The sequence below is a fragment of the Pristiophorus japonicus genome, chromosome 9 (genome assembly GCF_044704955.1).
Source record: "Pristiophorus japonicus isolate sPriJap1 chromosome 9, sPriJap1.hap1, whole genome shotgun sequence".
NCBI lineage: Eukaryota > Metazoa > Chordata > Chondrichthyes > Pristiophoridae > Pristiophorus > Pristiophorus japonicus.
In genome coordinates this window covers 138,743,884-138,764,129 of record NC_091985.1, presented here as the reverse complement: position 1 = coordinate 138,764,129, position 20,246 = coordinate 138,743,884, and the positions used below count along the sequence as shown (strand labels likewise).

Genomic DNA, 20,246 nt, shown 5'->3' with positions numbered 1-20,246 from the left:
GCTAGTTACATCCTCAAAAAATTCCAGAAGATTTGTCAAGCATGATTTCCCTTTCGTAAATCCATGCTGACTTGGTCTGATCCTGTCATTGCTATCCAAATGCGCTACAATTTCATCTTTAATGATTGATTCCAACATTTTCCCCACTACTGATGTCAGGCTAATCGGTCTATAATTACCCACTTTCTCTCTCCCTCCCTTTTTAAAAAGTGATGTTACATTAGCTACCCTCCAGTCTATACGAACTGATCCAGAGTCGATAGATTGTTGGAAAATGATCACCAATGCATTCATTATTTCGAGGGCCACTTCCTTAAGCACTCTGGGATGCAGACTATCAGCCCCGGGGATTTATCAGCCTTCAATCCCATCAGTTTCCCTAACACAATTTCCTGCCTAATAGGGATATCTTCAGTTCCTCCTTCTCATGAGACCTACTGTCCCCTAGTACAATCGGAAGGTTATTTGTGTCTTCCTTCGTGAAGACAGAACCAAAGTATTTATTCAATTGGTCTGCCATTTCTTTATCCCTCATTATAAATTTATCCGAATCCGACTGCAAGGGACCTATGTTTGTCTTTACTAATCTTTTTCTCTTCACATATTTATAGAAGCTTTTGCAGTCAGCTTTTATGTTCCCTGCAAGCTTCCTCTCATACTCTATTTCCCCCCTATTAATTAAACCCTTAGTCTTCCTCTGTTGAATTCTAAATTTCTCCCAGTCCTCAGGTTTGTTGCTTTTTCTAGCCAAATTATATGCCTCTTCCTTGGCTTTAACACTATCCTTAATTTCCCTTGTTCGCCATGGTTGAGCCACCTTTCCTGTTTTATTTTTACTCCAGACAGGGATGTACAATTGCTGAAGTTCATCCATGTGAACTTTTAATGTTTGCCATTGCTTATCCACCGTCAACCCTTTAAGTATCCTTTGCCTGTCTATTCCAGCCAATTCACGCCTCATGCCGTCGAAGTTACCTTTCCTTAAGTTCAGGACTCTAGTTTCTGAATTAACTGTGTCACTCTCCATCTTAATAAAGAATTCTACCATATTATGGTCACGTTTCCCCAATCGGCCTCGCACAACAAGATTGCTAATTAGTCCCTTCTCATTACACATCACCCAGTCTAGGATGACCAGTTATCTAGTTGGTTCCTCGACATACTGGCCTGGAAAACGATCCCTAATACACTCCAGGAAATCATCCTCCACCGCATTGCTACCAGTTTGGTTAGCCCAATCAATATGTAGATTAAAGTCGCCCATGATAACTGCTATAACTTTATCGCACACATCCCTTATTTCTTGTTTGATGCTGTCCCCAACCTCACTACGACTGTTTGGTGGTCTGTACACAACTCCCACTAGAGTTTTCTGCCCTTTGGAATTCCGCAGCTCCACCCATACCGATTTCACATCATCCAGGCTAATGTCCCTCCTTACTATTGCATTAATTTCCTCTTTAACCAGCAATGCCACCCCACCTCCATTTCCTTTCTGTCTGTCCTTCCTAAATGCTGAATACCCATGGATGTTGAGTTCCCAGCCTTGGTCACCCTGGAGCCATGTCTCCATAATGCCAATTACATCATACATTCATTTTAATAATTGATTCCAACATTTTCCCCACTACTGATGTCAGGCTAACCAGTCTATAATTATTCGTTTTCTCTCTCCCTCCTTTCTTAAAAAGTGGTGTTGTATTTGCTACTCTCCAGTCCATAGGAATTGATCCAGAGTCGATAAACTGTTGGAAACTGATCACCAATGCATCCACTATTTCTCGGGCCACTTCCTTAAGAACTCTGGGATGCAGACTATCAGATCCCGGGGATTTATCGGCCTTCAATCCCATCAATTTCCCGAACACAATTTCCCATCTAATAAGGATTTTCTCCTTCTCACTAGAGCCTCGGACCCCTAGTATTTCCGGAAGGTTATTTGTGTCTTCCTTCGTGAAGACAGAACCAAAGTATTTGTTTGACTGGTCCGCCATTTCTTTATTCCCCATTATAAATTCACCTGAGTCTGACTGCAAGGGACCGATGTTTGTCTTCACTAATCTTTTTCTCTTCACATATCTATAGAAGCTTTTGCAGTTAGTTTTTATGTTCCCAGCAAGCTTCCTCTCATACTCTATTTCCCCCCCTCCTAATTAAACCCTTTGTCCTCCTCTGCTGAATTATAAAATTCTCCCAGTCCTCAGGTTTGTTGCTTTTTCTGGACAACTTATATGCCTCTTCCTTGGATTTAACACTCTCCTTAATTTCCCTTGTTAGCCATGGTTGAGCCACCTTCCCCATTTTAATTTTACTCCAGACAGGGCTGTACAATTGTTGAAGTTCATCCATGTGAACTTTAAATGTTTGCCATTGCCTATCCACCGTCAACCCTTTAAATATCACTCGCCAGTCTATTCTAGCCAATTCACGTCTCATACCATCGAAATGACCTTTCCTTAAGTTCAGGACCCTAGTCTCTAAATTAACACTGTCACTCTCCATCTTAATAAAGAATTCTACCATATTATGGTCACTCTTCCCCAAGGGGACTCACACAACAAGATTGCTAACTAGTCCTTCCTCATTACACATCACCCAGTCTAGTATGGCCAGCGCTCTAGTTGGTTCCTCGACATATTGGTCTTGAAAACCATCCCTAATACACTCCAGGAAATCCTCCTCCACCGCATTGCTACCAGTTTGGTTAGCCTAATCAATATGTAGATTAAAGTCGGCCATGATAACTGCTGTACCTTTATTGCACGCATCCCTAATTTCTTGTTTGATGCTGTCCCCAACCTCACTCTTACTGTTTGGTGGTCTGTACACAACTCCCACAACGCTTTCTGCCCTTTGGTATTCCGTAGCTCCACCCATACCAATTCCACATCATCCAAGCTAATGTCCCTCCTTACTATTGCGTTAATTTCCTCTTTAACCAGCAACGCCACCCCACCTCCTTTTCCTTTCTGTCTATCCTTCCTGAATGTTGAAAACCCCTGGATGTTGAGTTCCCAGCCTTGGTCACCCTGGAGCCATGTCTCCCTGATGCCAATTACATCATATCCATTAACAGTTATCTGCACAGTTAATTCGTCCACCTTAGTATGAATACTCCTCGCACTGAGGCACAGAGCCTTCAGGCTTGTCTTTTTAACACTCTTTGCCCCTTTAGAATTTTGCTGTAATGTGGCCCTTTTTGTTTTATGCCTTGGGTTTCTCTGCCCTCCACTTTCACTTTTCTTCTTTCTAGCTTTTGCTTTTGACCCCATTCTACTTCCCTCTGTCTCCCTGCATAGGTTCCCATCCTCCTGCCATATTAGTTTAACCCCTCCCCAACAGCACTAGCAAGCACTCCCCCTAGGACATTGGTTCTGGTCCTGCCCAGGTGCAGACATTCTGGTTTGTACTGGTCCCACCTCCCCCAGAACTGGTTCCAATGTCCCAGGAATTTGACTCCCTCCCTTCTGCCCCACTCCTCAAGCTACATATTCATCTGTGCTATCCTGCGATTCCTACTCTGACGAGCACGTGGCACTGGTAGCAATCCTGAGATTACTACTTTTAAGGTCCTACTTTTTAATTTAGCTCCTAGCTCCCTAAATTAATCTTGTAGGACCTCATCCCGTTTTTTACCTATATCGTTGGTACCTATATGCACCACGACAACTGGCTGTTCACCCTCCCTTTTCAGAATGTCCTGCACCTGCTTTGAGACATCCTTGACCCTTGCACCAGGGAGGCAACATATCATCCTGGAGTCTCGATTGAGGCTGCAGAATGTAAGATAGTTGCCAATAAATGCAACAGGGAATTCAGGAGAAACTTCTTTGTCCAAAGAGTGGTAAGAATGTTGAACTCACTACCACAAGGTGTGGTTGAGGCGAATAGCATAGATGCATTTAAGGGGAAGCTAGATAAGCACCTGAAGAAAAAGGAATAGATGGACATGCTGATAGGGTTGGATGAAGAGAGGTGGGAGGAGGTTTGTTTAAAGTAAAAATGCTAGCATAGAGCAGTTTGGCTGAATGGGCTCTATCTGTGCTGTAAATTCTGTATAACGATAGAACAATTACTAGATAGCTAGAACTTTTTAGATACAGACCAGACAATATAGACAGATTGGCACCACAAACTGACTGTAAGTTCAAGGCCTCGCATGTTGCCATCACTCACTGCCCGGGTGAGGTGTGGATCCAGATTTGACAGAACCTCATTCTCATGATGGGTCAGAAATCATGCATCTAAAGAACAAAATAAATAAAGACTAGAATTTATATATTGCCTTTCGTGACCTCAGGACATCCCAAAGTACTTTTGAAGTGTAGTCACTGTTGTTATGTAGGAAATGTGGCAGCAATGTGATAATGACCAGATAATCTGTTTTAGTGATGTTGGTTGAGGGATAAATATTAGCCAAGGCACTGGGGAGAACTTGACTGTCTTTCTTTGAAGTAGTGCCATGGGATCTTTTACATCCACCTGAGAGGGCAGGGGGTCCTTAGTTTCATATCTCATCTGAAAATGGCACTTCCAACAGTGCAACTTTACCTCACTACATTGTAGTGTCAGCCTAGATTTTGTGCTCAAGTCCCTGGAGTGGAATTTGAACCCACAACCTTCTGGCAGAAAAGGGAGAGTGCTACCACTGAGCCAGCGAGGATGTCTCTCCTGTAACATGCTATCCCCTTGAATTATGAGCTGTCTTCGCTTGCACAAAGAATGCATGGGAGCTGCAAGAAATTGTGATTGTTATTTCTTACATGCTGTCAGCATTTAAAGAATGGCGGGGAACTGTAATAGCTGGAAGGGGCATGGACATGGGAGATGAGATTTACAAGGGCAAACATACATGGTAAACTGTAAAGGAAGGTGAAATGTAGAGTTCCATGTGAGAGAGGAATGGGATCATGCATGATGTGAAACTCCATAGGGCACCGCATGAACATTGTGGGGTTAAGGTGATGCTTTGTCTCAAAGGATCTCACAAAATAGTAAGGGCAGTTTGTTGGCAAGTCATTTACCTTTGATGCCCTTGGATATATAAACTTCTTCCTACATTGTCGGAGATCCTGGGGATATAGTGGTGCCACTCATGGCTACTGCCGTTTCCTTCCATATGATTCAGACAGCTGAATTTGCTGTCATTCTTCCACTCATCCCGAGAATGCCGACTTTCCTTTTGCCGACTCTCACTTAAGACTACCTCTACATCATTTTCTCAGGTACCCTTTCGCAGGTACATTCTTCTTTCTTCCAAATAAGCTTGTCCCTTCAAATGACCTTTAAATACTGTTGTGGGGCCCCTTCTCTGCCCTTTGGGGGTTTCCTGGGCCCTCCAATGCAGCTATATGAAGGCTGGTGAGACTCACTTTCTTGTCTCTCCTAACATTGTGTAAAACAGTTGACACCAGGATTTGTGATGGGATCAGTGTTGAAGACTATCGGTGCACAGAAGTCCGACAGTGGAGCAGAGACCCAAGATTTTCAGAACCATGACCTCTTTTAGGTGTTAACAATGGCTCAGTGGTTACGATTTCACCTCTGAGTCAGGAAGTTTGTGGGTTCAAACCCCATTCTGAGTGCATAATCTTGGCTAACACTTCAGTGTAATACTGAAGGAATGCAAATCAATGAGTGTGTTAAGTGCCGTCTATTTGCTTTGTGATAAAAATGTATTTGCGTAGGAATAATGCTTTGAAGTGACATTTTGCATGCCAGGTAGTGATGCATATCCTCTTCAGCATGTGGAAAAACAAATTTAAAATGATAAGCCATGAATAGTCTTTTTTATTTGAAGGTGACAGAACTCCTATTCATCACAAGTGTCTCAACAATTGTTTAAGATGGATGCTTTAATTTACCAATGGTACATCCTGTGATTACTTTGTTGGATGCATGTGTCTCATTTTATCTGTTTTCAGATGGTATCCACAGATACCACAAAGACATTATAAGCCAGGGGAGCTGGTTATCGGTGATTAAATACTGCTTGCTAGCACGGCTGACGACTACTTCCATTACTTTGCTGATGATTAGGAGTGGACTGATAGCACAGCAATTGGTCCAGTTAGATAGGTCCTTCGTTTTCTGGACAATTCATACCTGTGTAATTTTGCACATTGTTGGGTAAATGCAAGTGTTGCAGTTGTAATGAAACAACTGAGTTAGAGGCGTGGCTGGTTCTGGTGCACAGCTCTTCAGCATTACAGCTGAGATGTTGCTGGGACTTGTAGCCTTTGCTGTATCCAGTGCGCTCAGTCACTTCTTGATATCATGTGGAGCGATATCTACAGGGCTTACACACCTACTTATGAGTTACTGAAGCCAACTATCTCTACAAGCTCAGCTTCAGTGAAGACCCAGTTGCACCCATTTGCCATTTGCAAAGAAATCTGTAGCCTACCTGGAACATAGGGGTGGCACTATTGCTGTCAGTCAAGATCATCACTGCCCTCAACTTTTATATCCCAGACTAATTCAAGGCAAGAGTTGCAGTATCAGCTAATATGCTGCTCACACATATACCAAATAGGTAACAGATACATTGGTTAGAATGTTTAGCACTTTCATCACTGCAGTGCTGCATTTCCCAAAGGACAGGGGGTCATTGATGATTCCCTTGTACCCAACCGGAAGTTCACACCCGCCATCAGATAGTATCCATGTTCATCATATGGTTTGATATATGAAGCTCTTGAAAAGTGGGAGTGTGGCAAGCCTTTCAACTGCATATTGCAACTTCATGATGTCTTTCTGAGGTATGCCTATGCATGAAATGCAATGAAAGAGCTGTGAGCTTATTTTTAGGCTTGGTGTGTGTAAGTGGCAAGCCATTACATAGAGCTTCACCCTTTTTATTGCCTCTAGGAAATGTTGTTCCCATGTAGATCAGCAAGGCAATGCTCATCAGCAGGAGCATATCTGGAATAGGCATAGAGGAAGTTGCTGTCTTAAAGGGGAATTTAAAAAAATTCACAGGATGTGGGCATCGCTGGCAAGGCCAGCATTTATTGCCCATCCTAATTGCCCTTCAGAGGGCAGCTAAGAGTCGACCACATTGCTGTGGTTCTGAAGTTACATATAGTCCAGACTAGGATGGCAGATTTCCTTCCCTGAAGGACATTCGTGAAATGGATGGTTATTTTACAACCATCTGGTAGTTACATGGTCACAATTACTGAGATCAGCTTTTTATTCCAGATTTATTTAACAGAACTTAAGTTCCCCAGTGGCCTCTTGAACTCTTGTCTCCAAATTATTAGTCCACGCTTCTGGATCCCTAATCCAGTAACATTACCACTATGCTACCATTCCCAGGATTACAGCAACAGGGCCATTTAGCTCCCCTCACCCCTTCACCACCTCCCATCTTAAATAGAGGTGCTGAAAAGCAACCAGAACCAGGCTGATATGGCAGAACCAGTCACAGGGTCCGTGCAAGGGGGTAAACAGCTATTTCAATCCCATCTGGCTTTCCATAGTCACCCAGCAGCCATTGATTAGAAACATAGAAACATAGAAATTAGGTGCAGGAGCAGGCCATTCGGCCCTTCGAGCCTGCACCACCATTCAATAATATCATGGCTGATCATTCAACCTCAGTACTCCTTTCCTGCTTTCTCTCCATACTCCTTGATCCCTTTGGTCGAAGGGCCATATCTAACTCCCTTTTGAATATATCTAACGAACTGGCCTCAACAACTCTCTGCGATAGGGAATTTCACAGCTTAGCCACTCTCTGAGTGAAGAAGTTACTCCTCATCTCGGTCCTAAATTGCTTACCCCTTTATTCTAAGACTGTGAACCCTGGTTCTGGAACTCCCCAGCAACGGAAACATTCTTCCTGCCTCTAACCTGTCCAATCCCATCAGAATTTTCTAGGTTTCTATGAGATCCCCTCTCATTCTTCTAAACTCCAGTGGATACAAGCCCAGTTGATCCAGTCTCTCCTCATATGTCAGTCCTGCCATCCCGGGAATCAGTCTGGTGAACCTTCGCTGTACTCCCTCAATAGCAAGAACATCCTTCCTCAAATTAGGAGATCAAAACTGTACACAATATTCCAGGTGTGGCCTCACCAAGGCTCTGTACAACTGCAGTAAGACCTCCCTGCTCCTATATTCAAATCCCCTAGCTATGAAGGCCAACCTGCCATTTGCCTTCTTCACCAGCTGCTGTACCTGCATGCCAACCTTCAATGACTGATGTACCATGACACCCAGGTCTCGTTGCACCTCCCCATTTCCTAATCTGTCACCATTCAGATAATATTCTGTCTTCTTGTTTTTGCCACCAAATTGGATAACCTCACATTTATCCACATTATATTGCATCTGCCATGCATTTGCCCACTCACCTAACTGTCCAAGTCACCCTGCAGCCTCTTAGCATCCTCCTCACAGCTCACACCGCCACCCAGCTTAGTGTCATCTGCAAACTTGGAGAAATTACATTCAATTCCTTCATCCAAATCATTGATGTATATTGTAAATAGCTGGGGTCCCAGCACTGAACCCTGCGGCACCCCACTGGTCACTGCCTGCCATTCTGAAAAGGACCCGTTTATTCCGACTCTTTGATTCCTGTCCGCCAACCAATTTCTATCCACGTCAATACATTACCCCCAATACCATGTGCTTTAATTTTGCACACTAATCTCTTGTGTGGGACCATGTCAAAAGCCTTTTGAAAGTCCAGATACACCACATCCACTGGTTCTCCGTGTCCACTCTACTAGTTACATCCTCAAAAAATTCTAGAAGATTTGTCAAGCATGATTTGCCTTTCATAAATCCATACTGACTTGGACCGATCCTGTCATTGCTTTCCAAATGCGTTGCTATTTCATCTTTAATAATTGATTCCAATAGTTTCCCCACCACTGATGTCAGGCCAACTGGTCTGTAATTCCCTGTGTTCTCTCTCCCTCCTTTTGTAAAAAGTGGTGTTACATTAGCTGACCTTCAGTCCATAAGAACTGATCCAGAATCAATAGACTGTTGGAAAATGATCACAAATGCATCCACTATTTCTCGGGCCATTTCCTTAATTACTCTGGGATGCAGCCTATCAGGCCCTGGAGATGTATCGGCCCTCAATCCCATCAATTTCCCTAACACAATTTCCTGACTAATAAGGATTTCCGTCAGTTCCTCCTTTTCACTAGACCCTCGAACCCGTAGTATTTCCGTAAGGTTTGTGTCTTCCTTAGTGAAGACAGATCCAAAGTATTTTTCAATTGGCCTGCCATTTCTTTGTTCCCTGTTATAAATTCACCTGATTCTGTCTGCAAGGGACCTACGTTGGTCTTCACTAATCTTTTTTTTCCACAAATCTATTGAAACTTTTGCGGTCAGTTTTTATGTTCCCTGCAAGCTTCCTCTCATACTCTATTTTCCTCCTCCTAATTAGACCCTTTGTCCTCCTCTGCTGAATTCTAAATTTCTCCCAGTCCTCAGGTTTGCTGCTTTTTCTGGCCAATTTATATGCCTCTTCCTTGGATTTAACACTATCCCTAATTTCCCTTGTTAGCCACGGTTGAGCTACCTTCCCCATTTTCTATTTTACTCCAGACAGGGATGTCCAATTGTTGAAGTTCATTCATGTAATCTATAAATGTCTGCCATTGCCTATCCACTGTCAACTCTTTAAGTATCATTTGTCAGTCTATCCTAACCAATTCACGTCTCATACCATCGAAGTTACCTTTCCTTAAATTCAGGACCCTAGTCTCTGAATGAATACTGTCACTCTGCATCTTAATAAAGAATTCTACCATATTATGATCACTCTTCACCAAGGGGCCTCACACAACAAGATTTCTAATTAGTCCTCTCTCATTCAGCATCCAGTCTAGGATGGCCAGCTCTCTAGTTGGTTCCTCGACATGGTGGTCTAGAAAGCCATCCCTAATACACTCCAGGAATTCCTTCTCCATCGTATTGCTACCAGTTTGGTTAGCGCAATCCAAATGCAGATTAAAGTCGCCCATGATAACTGCTTTACCTTTATTGCATGCATCCATAATTTCTTGTTTGATGCATCCCCAACCTCACTACTACTGTCTGGTGGTCTGTACATAACTCCCACTAGCGTTTTCTGCCCGTTGGTATTCCGCATCTCTACCCATACAGATTCCACATCATCCAAGCTCATGTGCTTCCAATATTAGTTGTTTTTGTACTCCCTGGTTTTCTACCCTTTTCTCCCCTCCTTTCTTGAAGGAACTGACAAGTCGCTGGGGTAAGCGTCCACAGGCACCGGCAACCCTCTAATACCAAGTAACCCTTCTTCATGTGTAAGCTTGAGCGTTTGTCGGCAACTCAACCGTGGACGGGATTACTGCAAGTCTTCCCATTAATACATGCCCTCTTTTCAGCACAAGTAACTGGATAGTGATCCGCAGTGGGAGGTGCGGGCCCATGCTCATTTTTCTCCTCCCTTGTTTTGGGTCGCCGCAAACTATTGTAACACCAATACTGCTGCCACCGTCAAGATCAATTAACTCAACACAAACCAGGAGTCACGCCTGTAATGTCTGGTCTGCAACATCAAGTTATCAAGTTTTTAAAAATAACACCACACACGGCCCGATTTCTCAACATGTGCACTTGGTGGGAATGCAATTGCCTAAAACCAGCCCTATGGTGTTTTTTTTTCTTACTTTCATTTGTTGTTTGAAATCATGGTAGAACATGTAACAAATACATACGGATTAAGCAGACTTTTATTTAAAAAATAATCGTGACAAAACAAAGTACCGGGGCCACCTACACAGTTTTGCTAGTTACTGTGCCATTAACAATCCTTTTGAGTCAATTCACATTTTGCATGTGTTAAAATATTTTCACGAGTATGCCCACAGGGAATGTACCGAATAAGCAACATTTCTTCCTGTGCTTTTTAAGTCATCAACAATATCGGCCGAGACAAAATAGACATGCTCTGCACTTCCGGGAGCATTGCCAGCAGCCGGTCACGACGAGCCCCGCCCCCTGTGGGGCTACTGCCGACTGCCATGCTGTAAATCCAAGGGACCTACCTTTTTTAACCCTTTCTGAAAGGCAGGTGATTTCTCAAACTGCCTTGACTAGTGGCACAAATTTTGGGGTAATGCATGCTGTTAGGAGTAGACCTCGAGCTTGCTCCGCCATTCACTAAGATGGTGGCTGCTTGACTGAGGAGACATGAGGCCTCATTTTCCCCATCTATGTGCCCAGGGAGCACACAGTTCCCCGACATTAAACAGAAGAATAAGGAAGGGGCAGCTGGCCACGGTACCTGGGATCTGCCTCCTCGCCTTTGTATTGTCCAGAATTTCCCCGAGGGTGCGGCGGGGGAACAGCAAATGAGACTGAAGGGGTGTAACTGGCCTGACAGTCTCAATGTCCGTTTGGAGCACCCACAGGGAGGGATGCCCAGGAAATGTTGTCCTTAGGTGCTGTGCCCAGTTCTGTTCAGATCCAAGCAGAGCGGGTAGCAGAAAGATGCGAGGAAGAGGTAACGCACAAAAAGTTAGTATTTTAGAAACATAGAAACATAGAAAATAGGTGCAGGAGTAGGCCATTCAGCCCTTCGAGCCTGCACCACCATTCAATGAGTTCATGGCTGAACATGCAACTTCAGTACCCCATTCCTGCTTTCTCGCCATACCCCTTGATCCCCCTAGTAGTAAGGACTACATCTAACTCCTTTTTGAATATATTTAGTGAATTGGCCTCAACAACTTTCTGTGGTAGAGAATTCCACAGGTTCACCACTCTCTGGGTGAAGAAGTTTCTCCTCATCTCGGTCCTAAATGGCTTACCCCTTATCCTTAGACTGTGACCCCTGGTTCTGGACTTCCCCAACATTGGGAACATTCTTCCTTCATCTAACCTGTCTAAACCCATCAGAATTTTAAACGTTTCTATGAGATCCCCTCTCATTCTTCGGAACTCCAGTGAATACAAGCCCAGTTGATCCAGTCTTTCTTGATATGTCAGTCCCGCCATCCCGGGAATCAGTCTGGTGAACCTTCGCTGCACTTCCTCAATAGCAAGAATGTCCTTCCTCAAGTTAGGAGACCAAAACTGTACACAGTACTCCAGGTGTGGCCTCACCAAGGCCCTGTACAACTGTAGTAACACATTGTAAATATTTAATAGTTACGCCATAGTATGCCTGCGTGGCCAGTATTTACAGTGTTTGCATTGTAAAGCAATCTACATTTGTAAATAACATCTAATTATTACAGTTAACATGTTTTTCGATTCAACAAAATAAATATAACCGCCCAGTAATTCCATGCCCGGTAGGTATTTGTTGCTGTATAACGTGGTATGTAAGGAGTCATATTCTGAATCCATGCGACTCGCGGGGAGGCTCGCCCATTAGTAGTGCATACCAGCAATTCAGCAGGCAAAATCATGAGCAGTGAACACCCCACATTTCTAACATGCATTGCCAGCAGGCAAGGCTTCTGCTAGCAGTGCGGAATCGGAATATTACTCCTATGCTGCATTAGTTTAATTCATGGCCAGTTGTTGGGAAGGAATTAAAGGAAGCTCTGGAGAAGCAATAGAAACGGCATTGATTTTTTGATTTTCAATTACGAATTTTCTTTTTGGAAGAGCATAGAGAGAGAACTTTGAGATTGTTGTGTCTTTAATTGGATAACATTGCAGAGTAAAGGTGCACTGGACCAGCAGGAGTAAACCACAATCGTGCCTGTTATTTACAAAAATCTAAATGTGTCTCTTTATGCGCTGTACAGCAGGGCTCTGCATTGATATTGTGGTTGTTTACCCTGATTTTAATATTTTAAGTTCAAAAATAGTTTGAAAATATCACATATGTAAACTTAGATTGCTTTAAGATTTTAGCTTCAATTTACAGATGCTAAATTAGGGCATCCACAACATCCAAATTCTAATCTCATTCCATTTGCTAGCACATGTCTCCAAATTCTGTCATGAAACATGCTTTCAGGGGACTTGGACACACAACCACTAACCCACGATACCATTAACCTCACCTCTACACTGTAAAGGATTGCAATTATATTCCCCTCCATTCTAGACTAATCAGCCAACTCATTATTACCAGGTCACAAGATAAATATGGACGAGGGAGATTATTTTTCTCATTTTAACTCAATCTTGCAGAACGATCCCACAGTCCCACCATTCTGGCATTTAATTGTTTCTTAAAATACTTCCAGTCATTGAGTATTTAAGTTGCCCATTTATCTTCCTATGTACAGTACTTTACACTTCGCTCTGTTAAGTTCATTTGCCATTGTTCCATCCACTTACATATTTTGACATACTCAATAATTCCACTGCCCATTCAATACCAACTCCTGATTTGGCATCATCTGTAAGGTTGATCAATTTGTAATAGGCTTCTGAATTCTAAGGGTAGAATTTCTCGGGGGGGTTCCTTGACCTGCTGCCACTTTGGGAGAGATGGGTAGAACCAATGTTCCCCCTAAGTTGCACGAGTGCGTGGCGATCGAGAGGTCCCATGCAGGCTGCTCACCAGCTGCTGCCACTGGAAAAGATACCATGCAGTAAATTTAATGGGACCGTGCACAAAAAAAATAGTGGGACCATTGGGTGGAACCCCTGGGAAATGACATAAACACCAGTTTATGCCAATTCTCAGGCGATTGCGCCGATTATCCGGCAAAATGTAAATGGAAGATAATGAGAATCCCCATGGAAATTACCAGTTCAAATCATCAGTATAAATTAGAAATAGATGAGGTCCCAACACCTTGGGCCACCCAAATCAGCACCTCTTCCCCACTCTAACATTACCCCTACAACAAGTACCTGCTGCTTTCTATTCAATGTATTATCTGTTCCCTTATTTTACCCTGAAAGCATTGAGCATAACTTGTAGCCTTTCATGTGGAACTTTGTACAGGCACATTATGTCGAAAGGATTTCCAAAGATAACATGGAAGCTGAGAAAAAGTCAAGGAGCACAGCCAGGCAAGATCTTCTCCTTGAGTAGGTAATGAAAGATCATCGACCTGAGACGTTAACTCTGTTTCTCTCTCTACAGATGCTGCCTAACCTGTTGAGAGTTCCCAGCATTTTATGTTTTTATTTACGATCTTTTGCTATCCCAGTGAATATTTTGAGGAAGCAATATTTAGTATATTAACATCCAGTATGTATTAATACCGCATGCTCAGCGATATGCTTTTAAAGGAGTTCCAATTGTGTCCATCCTAATGGATTTGCTGATCCAATTGTGATGCTTAGACTACTCTGATATAACTATGTGTCATTTGTATCGAAAAACAATTCTAACGTATAAGTTTTTTGCACAAAATTTCTTATCAAGGACATCGCGAACGGTGTGCTATTCGCATTGTGCATAAAGTTCACACTTGAGCTAGTGCTATTGACAAATGAATAGTTAACAAAGCTAACACAAAACTCAAGGCCCATCTACATAGTCCTTTGATAAAGAAGCAAAATACATTGTTGCTGCTCGGGATGCTTGACGCCATTCTTAAAGGCACACAACAAACAGAACCAATTATTTTCACGGTCGTCAAAAAATATTTCACTGTAACTGAACCCAAACGGCCTAATTCAAGTTATTTGTTTCTGACGGTGTACAGGAGTTTGACAGGTTGTCACCACGAGGGTACTGAGAGATGTTATGGGACCCTCGTTTATTCTGAAGTCTATACTTCGGTCTGATTCGCCTCAATCTCGATGTAGTTATCGGCTGCAGGGTTGCAGTCGACAGATGTGGCTTTGCCGGCAGCTCTGGACGAGGATGTCCTGGCCGCTTGTATCCAGCTGTAGTAATCCCCGGCGCTGTTGGTCTTCGCTTTGGCTGACCTGTGGCGACGGCACAGAATCAAAGCCAGCACGCCGAGGACCAGCAGGAGTGCGGCCACCGATCCCAGCGCACAAGTCAGCAGCCACGCTGTGTCCTCCTGGTTTTTCACTTGGCTGGGAGCCCGGCCCGTGCCCGAGGGCTGTCTCACTGTAAGCGCAGTGACCGGTGGCCAGCTGCCAGTACGCAAGTCCCTGACACCCCCGTCAGTCGGTCGGCTTAGTTCGCTGGCGCTGGGGCCATCTCGCGTTTCTGGCTGAGTGTGGCTCGCTGCAGAGTCAATGCGTGCAGTGGTGGTGCCCAAGTCAATGGTGCCCAAGTCAGTGGTGCCCAAGTCAGTGGTGTGGACCATCTGAGCAGCTGGTGTGGTAGGACTCCAGTCTCCAGCTGCAGCGTCTGAGATCGAGTCTTGGACGGTGGCAGCAGGCGATGTAGCCACGTCCTGTGGCACACAAGCTAGACGATCTTCACCTAATGTGTAACCTTCACTGCAGGAGCACTCAAAGCTCCCCTCGGTGTTGGAGCACCTGCCACCACAGGGATGCCCCCTGCATTCGTCAAGGTCAAGGCAGGAGTGCCCGCTGGTCTCGTAACCTCGTCTGCAGAGGCATCTGTAGGACCCGTCGGTGTTCTGGCACATGTGGGCACATGGACGGGCGGAGCATTCGTCCAGATCCTGGCACTGCCCAGCTATCAGCACATAGCCCTCGGCGCAAGCGCATCGGAAGCTGCCAGCCGAATTGATGCAGAGCTGAGCGCAAGGGCTGTGGGCGCATTCGTCGACGTCCGCGCAATCTCGCTGGTTTTCCGCCAGCTGGAATCCCTCGGGGCAGGTGCACTGGAAGCCAGCCGCCAGGTTGACGCACCCGCGTTGGCAAGGCTCGCCCTTGCAGTGGTCCCGGGGCTGGCAGGAGCGCTGGTCGGCCCCGAGTCGGTAGCCCCTGTCGCACCGGCAGTGGTGGCCCCCGGCCCCGTCCCCGACGCAGACCTGAGCGCAGCCGCCGTTGTCAACGCTGCAGGCGGAAGGAGGGGCGCAAAAGTCGCCGTCCATGGACCAGCCGTACACGCCGGGGCTTCGCTCCACGCACAGCACATAACGCGCGGCGGGCGACTCCCCTGCGCCCTCGCAGGACACGATGGCCAGGGAGCCGAAGGGCACCAGGGCCAGAGAGGAGCTCTCGGCGTTAAAGGGGGTGGTGTAGCTGACGGAGCCTGGGCCGCTCAGGCCGACCTTCTGGCACATGCCCTTGAAGCTGAACTTGCAGAGGTAGCCGTCCGCGCCGTGGCTGCAGGCGCCGTCCGACCACTGGAAGTCCTCGCCGGCCGCAGAGCCGGAGACGATGCGGACGCACCTGTGCGCGGTGCAGGTGCTGCGGGGCTCCCTGGCCCAGTTGGAGTAGGAGGTCTCCTCGCCCCCCGACGTCCAGCGGAAGCCCCTCAGCGGCTTGTGCTGCTGGTAGCAGTGCCGCGGGGGCAGCTGCAGCCCCATCCAGAACTTGCGCTGGCCGCCGGCGGGCGCGGGTCCCGGGGGAAGACTGGACAGCAAGCTGCGGATCCTCCCAGCCTCTCCCGCGTCCTTGGACGTCGCCAGGTTGCCGCCGTTCGCCTTGCAGCTCTCCAACGCTTTGTGGAAGGGTTTAACGCCCATGTGCGCGGTGTAGCAGGCGTTACTGCCGCACACCGTCTGCGAGGGGACGGAGAGCTGAGCCCCGACCGTAGCCATCAGGACCTGCAGCACCAACATCAGCATCCTTTGAGCTAGAGCGCACGGGATAACGATGGTCACCTTGAAAACACGCGAGTCTGCAGTTATCTAAACCGCCGAGAAAGCCTCAGCCACAAATACAGAGGCAACTGGCTAGAGAATGCGCCGCAGTATACTTTCATATCCCCTTTGAGTGAGCTCACTGGTTCCCCATGTACCCTGTGTTGTTGTAAACGATTCTCCCACGCTTTTAGCATAGCTTCCAGCGGAAGCGGTGAAGAAGTCACTTGAGAGTTTTAATGTTAGCATTCCTCCACTCCTTTACATTCCAGCGTGGAGAATAGCGAAGATAGAACTTCAAAGAAGTTAAATGCACTTTCACATCTATTGCCTCACTTTCCCCTCCAGAAGGATCATGTCTGCTGCTTGGCTTTACACGAAACATTTTGACATATATATCAATACATCATAGTGATGTTTTATTTAGAACAAGAGACTGAAGTAAACGTTTTTCTCTCAGTGAAATTGACTGAAACTGCAGCGCCGGTGTTATTTACATCCTGGCGTTATGATGGGTGCAAGCATTTAACAAGCGTAATATCACGCTTAATGCAAAACAGGTCGTCGCGGGAAATAAAAGAATCGTAATCTTGTTAACGTGAAAGTATGGATAAATACATTTGGAAAGTAGTCCCTGAGGCTAACCCCAGCCCCCACTTCTCCTGCGATCATTATCACCGAGGTCGTGGGAATGGGCCATTTTAAGTGATCCTGAGCCAAAACAGCTGTACTCGCTATATTTAAACCGCCAGGCGCGCGAATGGTAACTTTGTTTTAAAAAAAGTAGATTTTACCTAAAGATAATTCCCTTAGTTAAACACGTTTTCAAATAAGAAAAACATATTTGCTTACTTTTAACAAGAACGCGCCTAATATTTCCCAGGGGAATTGATTGGGGGAAGGTTTGGGCTTGTTGAGGATTGAATGGATTCCCAGAGGAACATGAAATTCCACATTTAATGATGATGTGAAGCCTCAGAACTTATATATAGAATCGTTATTGTGTCATCCAAAATAAAACCATATGTATCTTAGGAGGCAAAATTTAAACTGAATTTCAAAAATGTCTAGTAATTGTAACTGATGTGTTACTTGGGTATAGTAAAACAAGGGACCAAATGTTCACAGACCGCATATCCTGTTTATTGCTGTTTATTGGCTTAAACATATCAGCATTACGACTCTTAATTTACAAAAATCAGCAACATGTACATTTTTCCCACAAATTACTAAATGAAAGCAAATAAAGTAGTGGAACAATCTTATGTTAATTATTCCTGTGGAGAAAAGAAAGACTTGCATTGATATAGCGCCTTTACGACCATGGGACGTTTCAAAGTGCTTTACAGCCAATGAAGTACTTTTGGAGTGTAGTCACTGTTATAATGCGGGAAATCCGGCAGCATCTTGCTCAGAGCAAGCTCCCACAAACAGCAATGTGATAATGACTAGATAATCTGTTTTTCTTATGTTGATTGAGGGATAAATATTGGCAAGGACACCAGGGATAATCCACTTGCTCTTCTTCAAAATAATGCCATGGGATTTTTTATATTCACCTGAGAGAGCTGATGGAGCCTTGGTTTAACATCTCATCTGAAAGACGGCAGCTCCGACTGTGCAGCACTCCCTTAACACTGCACTGGAGCTTCAGCCTAGATTTATGTGCTCAAGTTCCTGGAATGGGACTTGAGCCCACAACTGTCTGACGCAGAGGTGAGGGTGCTATCCACTGAGCCACAGCTGACACAGTGGAAACAAACACCAGATTCATTTATAATTATTTGGAGGGTGAATTATATTGTGGTAATTTTCTTTCCATATCACCGTATATATAGGATCATGGATTGCTCGCAGTGAGTTACAATACATTATAGGCCAGATCTGGTGGTGGAAGTAACGGTGAGGCTAACAACGCTCACCATTATGTATGTGCAAATTGGACAGCAACTTCTGATGAGCGCAAAATCTGACCCTATAATTCAATCAAATGATTTTGATGGCATCATGCAGCCAATAATGAGGCCCCAGTGCAGAAACACCAGAGAACTGCCCTCACACTATAAAGTGAGGACCACTTGTTATCATATTATCACAAAGCTCCTAAAGCACAGCATACAATGCACTAGGAATGTGTAATAGTCAAGGGGGAGTAATAACTGGCACCAGCAGCTCTTATATTGCCCTTATATGCGTAATGCTACTTATCATAGAAAAATGGCTGCTGCAAGGCTAAGAGACCAAACAGCATCATTCACAGAAGCAATTTTGGCAATTTGACTGTGGCAATTATACATGCACTTTCCAAATTCCCATATTTTACTTGGAAGCTCTGCATTGCTGCTAATACAATGCATTTGCCCTGTGGTTCATTACATTTGATAAACATCAAACATGAAGCACATGAAACACATTGCCAGGACAAGATACCTACATAATAGCTGTTCAAAGATTCACATGAAGTTATAGCTGACCGGGGCACTTGGATAACACATGTCTTCTTATTGCATCATATGTCCTTTTCTATCTCGTTTCAAGAGACAACCACACATAACAGGCAACAGTGCTTGTAGAGTGGGAAAGGAGTTGGTCAACCAACCAATCCCGTTTGACGCTTTACAAGGTGAGACCCTAATAATTCTGGAACAGGAGGCAATAAAAGGAGTGATAAAGGTTGTGTTTGGAAACTTCTTCCAAGTTTAAAGTTGGTAACATCCTTTATCTTCTTACTCACAGATGTACACTGAACTCTTGCAACATAAAGCACTAGATTGTTTTGTCATGTAAACTCTGTTTCAAGGGGTGACTTACCGTCAGAATTCATTAATATATAAAAACAAAAGCAAAATATTGCGGATGCTGGAAATCGGAACTAAAAACAGAAACGGCTGGAAATACTTGGGCAGCATCTGTGAAGAGAGAAACAGAGTTAATGTTTCAGGTCGATGACCTGGCACTTCTAAAATATATTCTTGTTCTGCTCCTGTTGTTCCCAAGAGCAGACAGTGGCAGAGCCTAATGTGCAGACTCAATTGAACACCTTACAGCACACAGTGTCACCAAAACCCCCAGTTTATCCTCTCTGGGAGGGCCAGTTAGTCCATTACAGGATGGAGCACTTAGTAAAGCACAGAAATGTTCAGAAATCAGTAAAAATAAATTTTTCCCACAAATTACGAAATGAAAGCAAATAAAATAGTAGAACAATCTAATGTTAATTATTCCTGCAGAGAAAAGAAAGAAAGACTTGCATTGATATAGTGCCTTTACAACCATCGGAAGTTTCAAAGTGCTTTACAGCCATTGAAGTACTTTTGGAGTGTATTCACTGTTGTAATGCGACAAATCCAGCAGCATCTTGCTCAGAGCAAGCTCCCACAAACAGCATTGTGATAATGACCAAATAATCTGCTTTTGTTATGTTGATTGAAGGATAAGTATTGGCAAGGACACCAGGGATAACTCCCCTGCTTTTCTTTGAAATAGTGCTATGGGATCTTTTATGTCCACCTCAGAGAGCTGATGGGGCCTTGGTTTAACATCTCATCTGAAAGACAGCACCTCCGACAGTGCAGCACTCCCTCAGTACTGCATTGGAGTGTCAGCCTAGATTTATGTGCTCAAGTTCCTGGAG

The 20,246-nt window shown here is 44.6% G+C and overlaps 1 protein-coding gene across 1 annotated transcript; it reads right to left on the bottom strand.

Moving 5' to 3' along the window:
• Positions 1–14,443: 14,443 nt before the first annotated feature.
• On the bottom strand, positions 14,444–16,671 carry LOC139273925 (complement component C1q receptor-like). Its single transcript, XM_070890997.1, has one exon. The coding sequence runs from the start codon at positions 16,595–16,597 to the stop codon at positions 14,690–14,692; it is 1,908 nt and encodes a 635-aa protein (XP_070747098.1). The 5' UTR covers positions 16,598–16,671; the 3' UTR covers positions 14,444–14,689.
• Between the last annotated feature and the right edge of the window lie 3,575 nt (positions 16,672–20,246).

What these genes read in the sequence shown, in the direction of transcription:
- LOC139273925 (XM_070890997.1), bottom strand. Translation starts at nt 16,597, where the DNA reads ATGCTGATGTTGGTGCTGCAGGTCCTGATGGCTACGGTCGGGGCTCAG.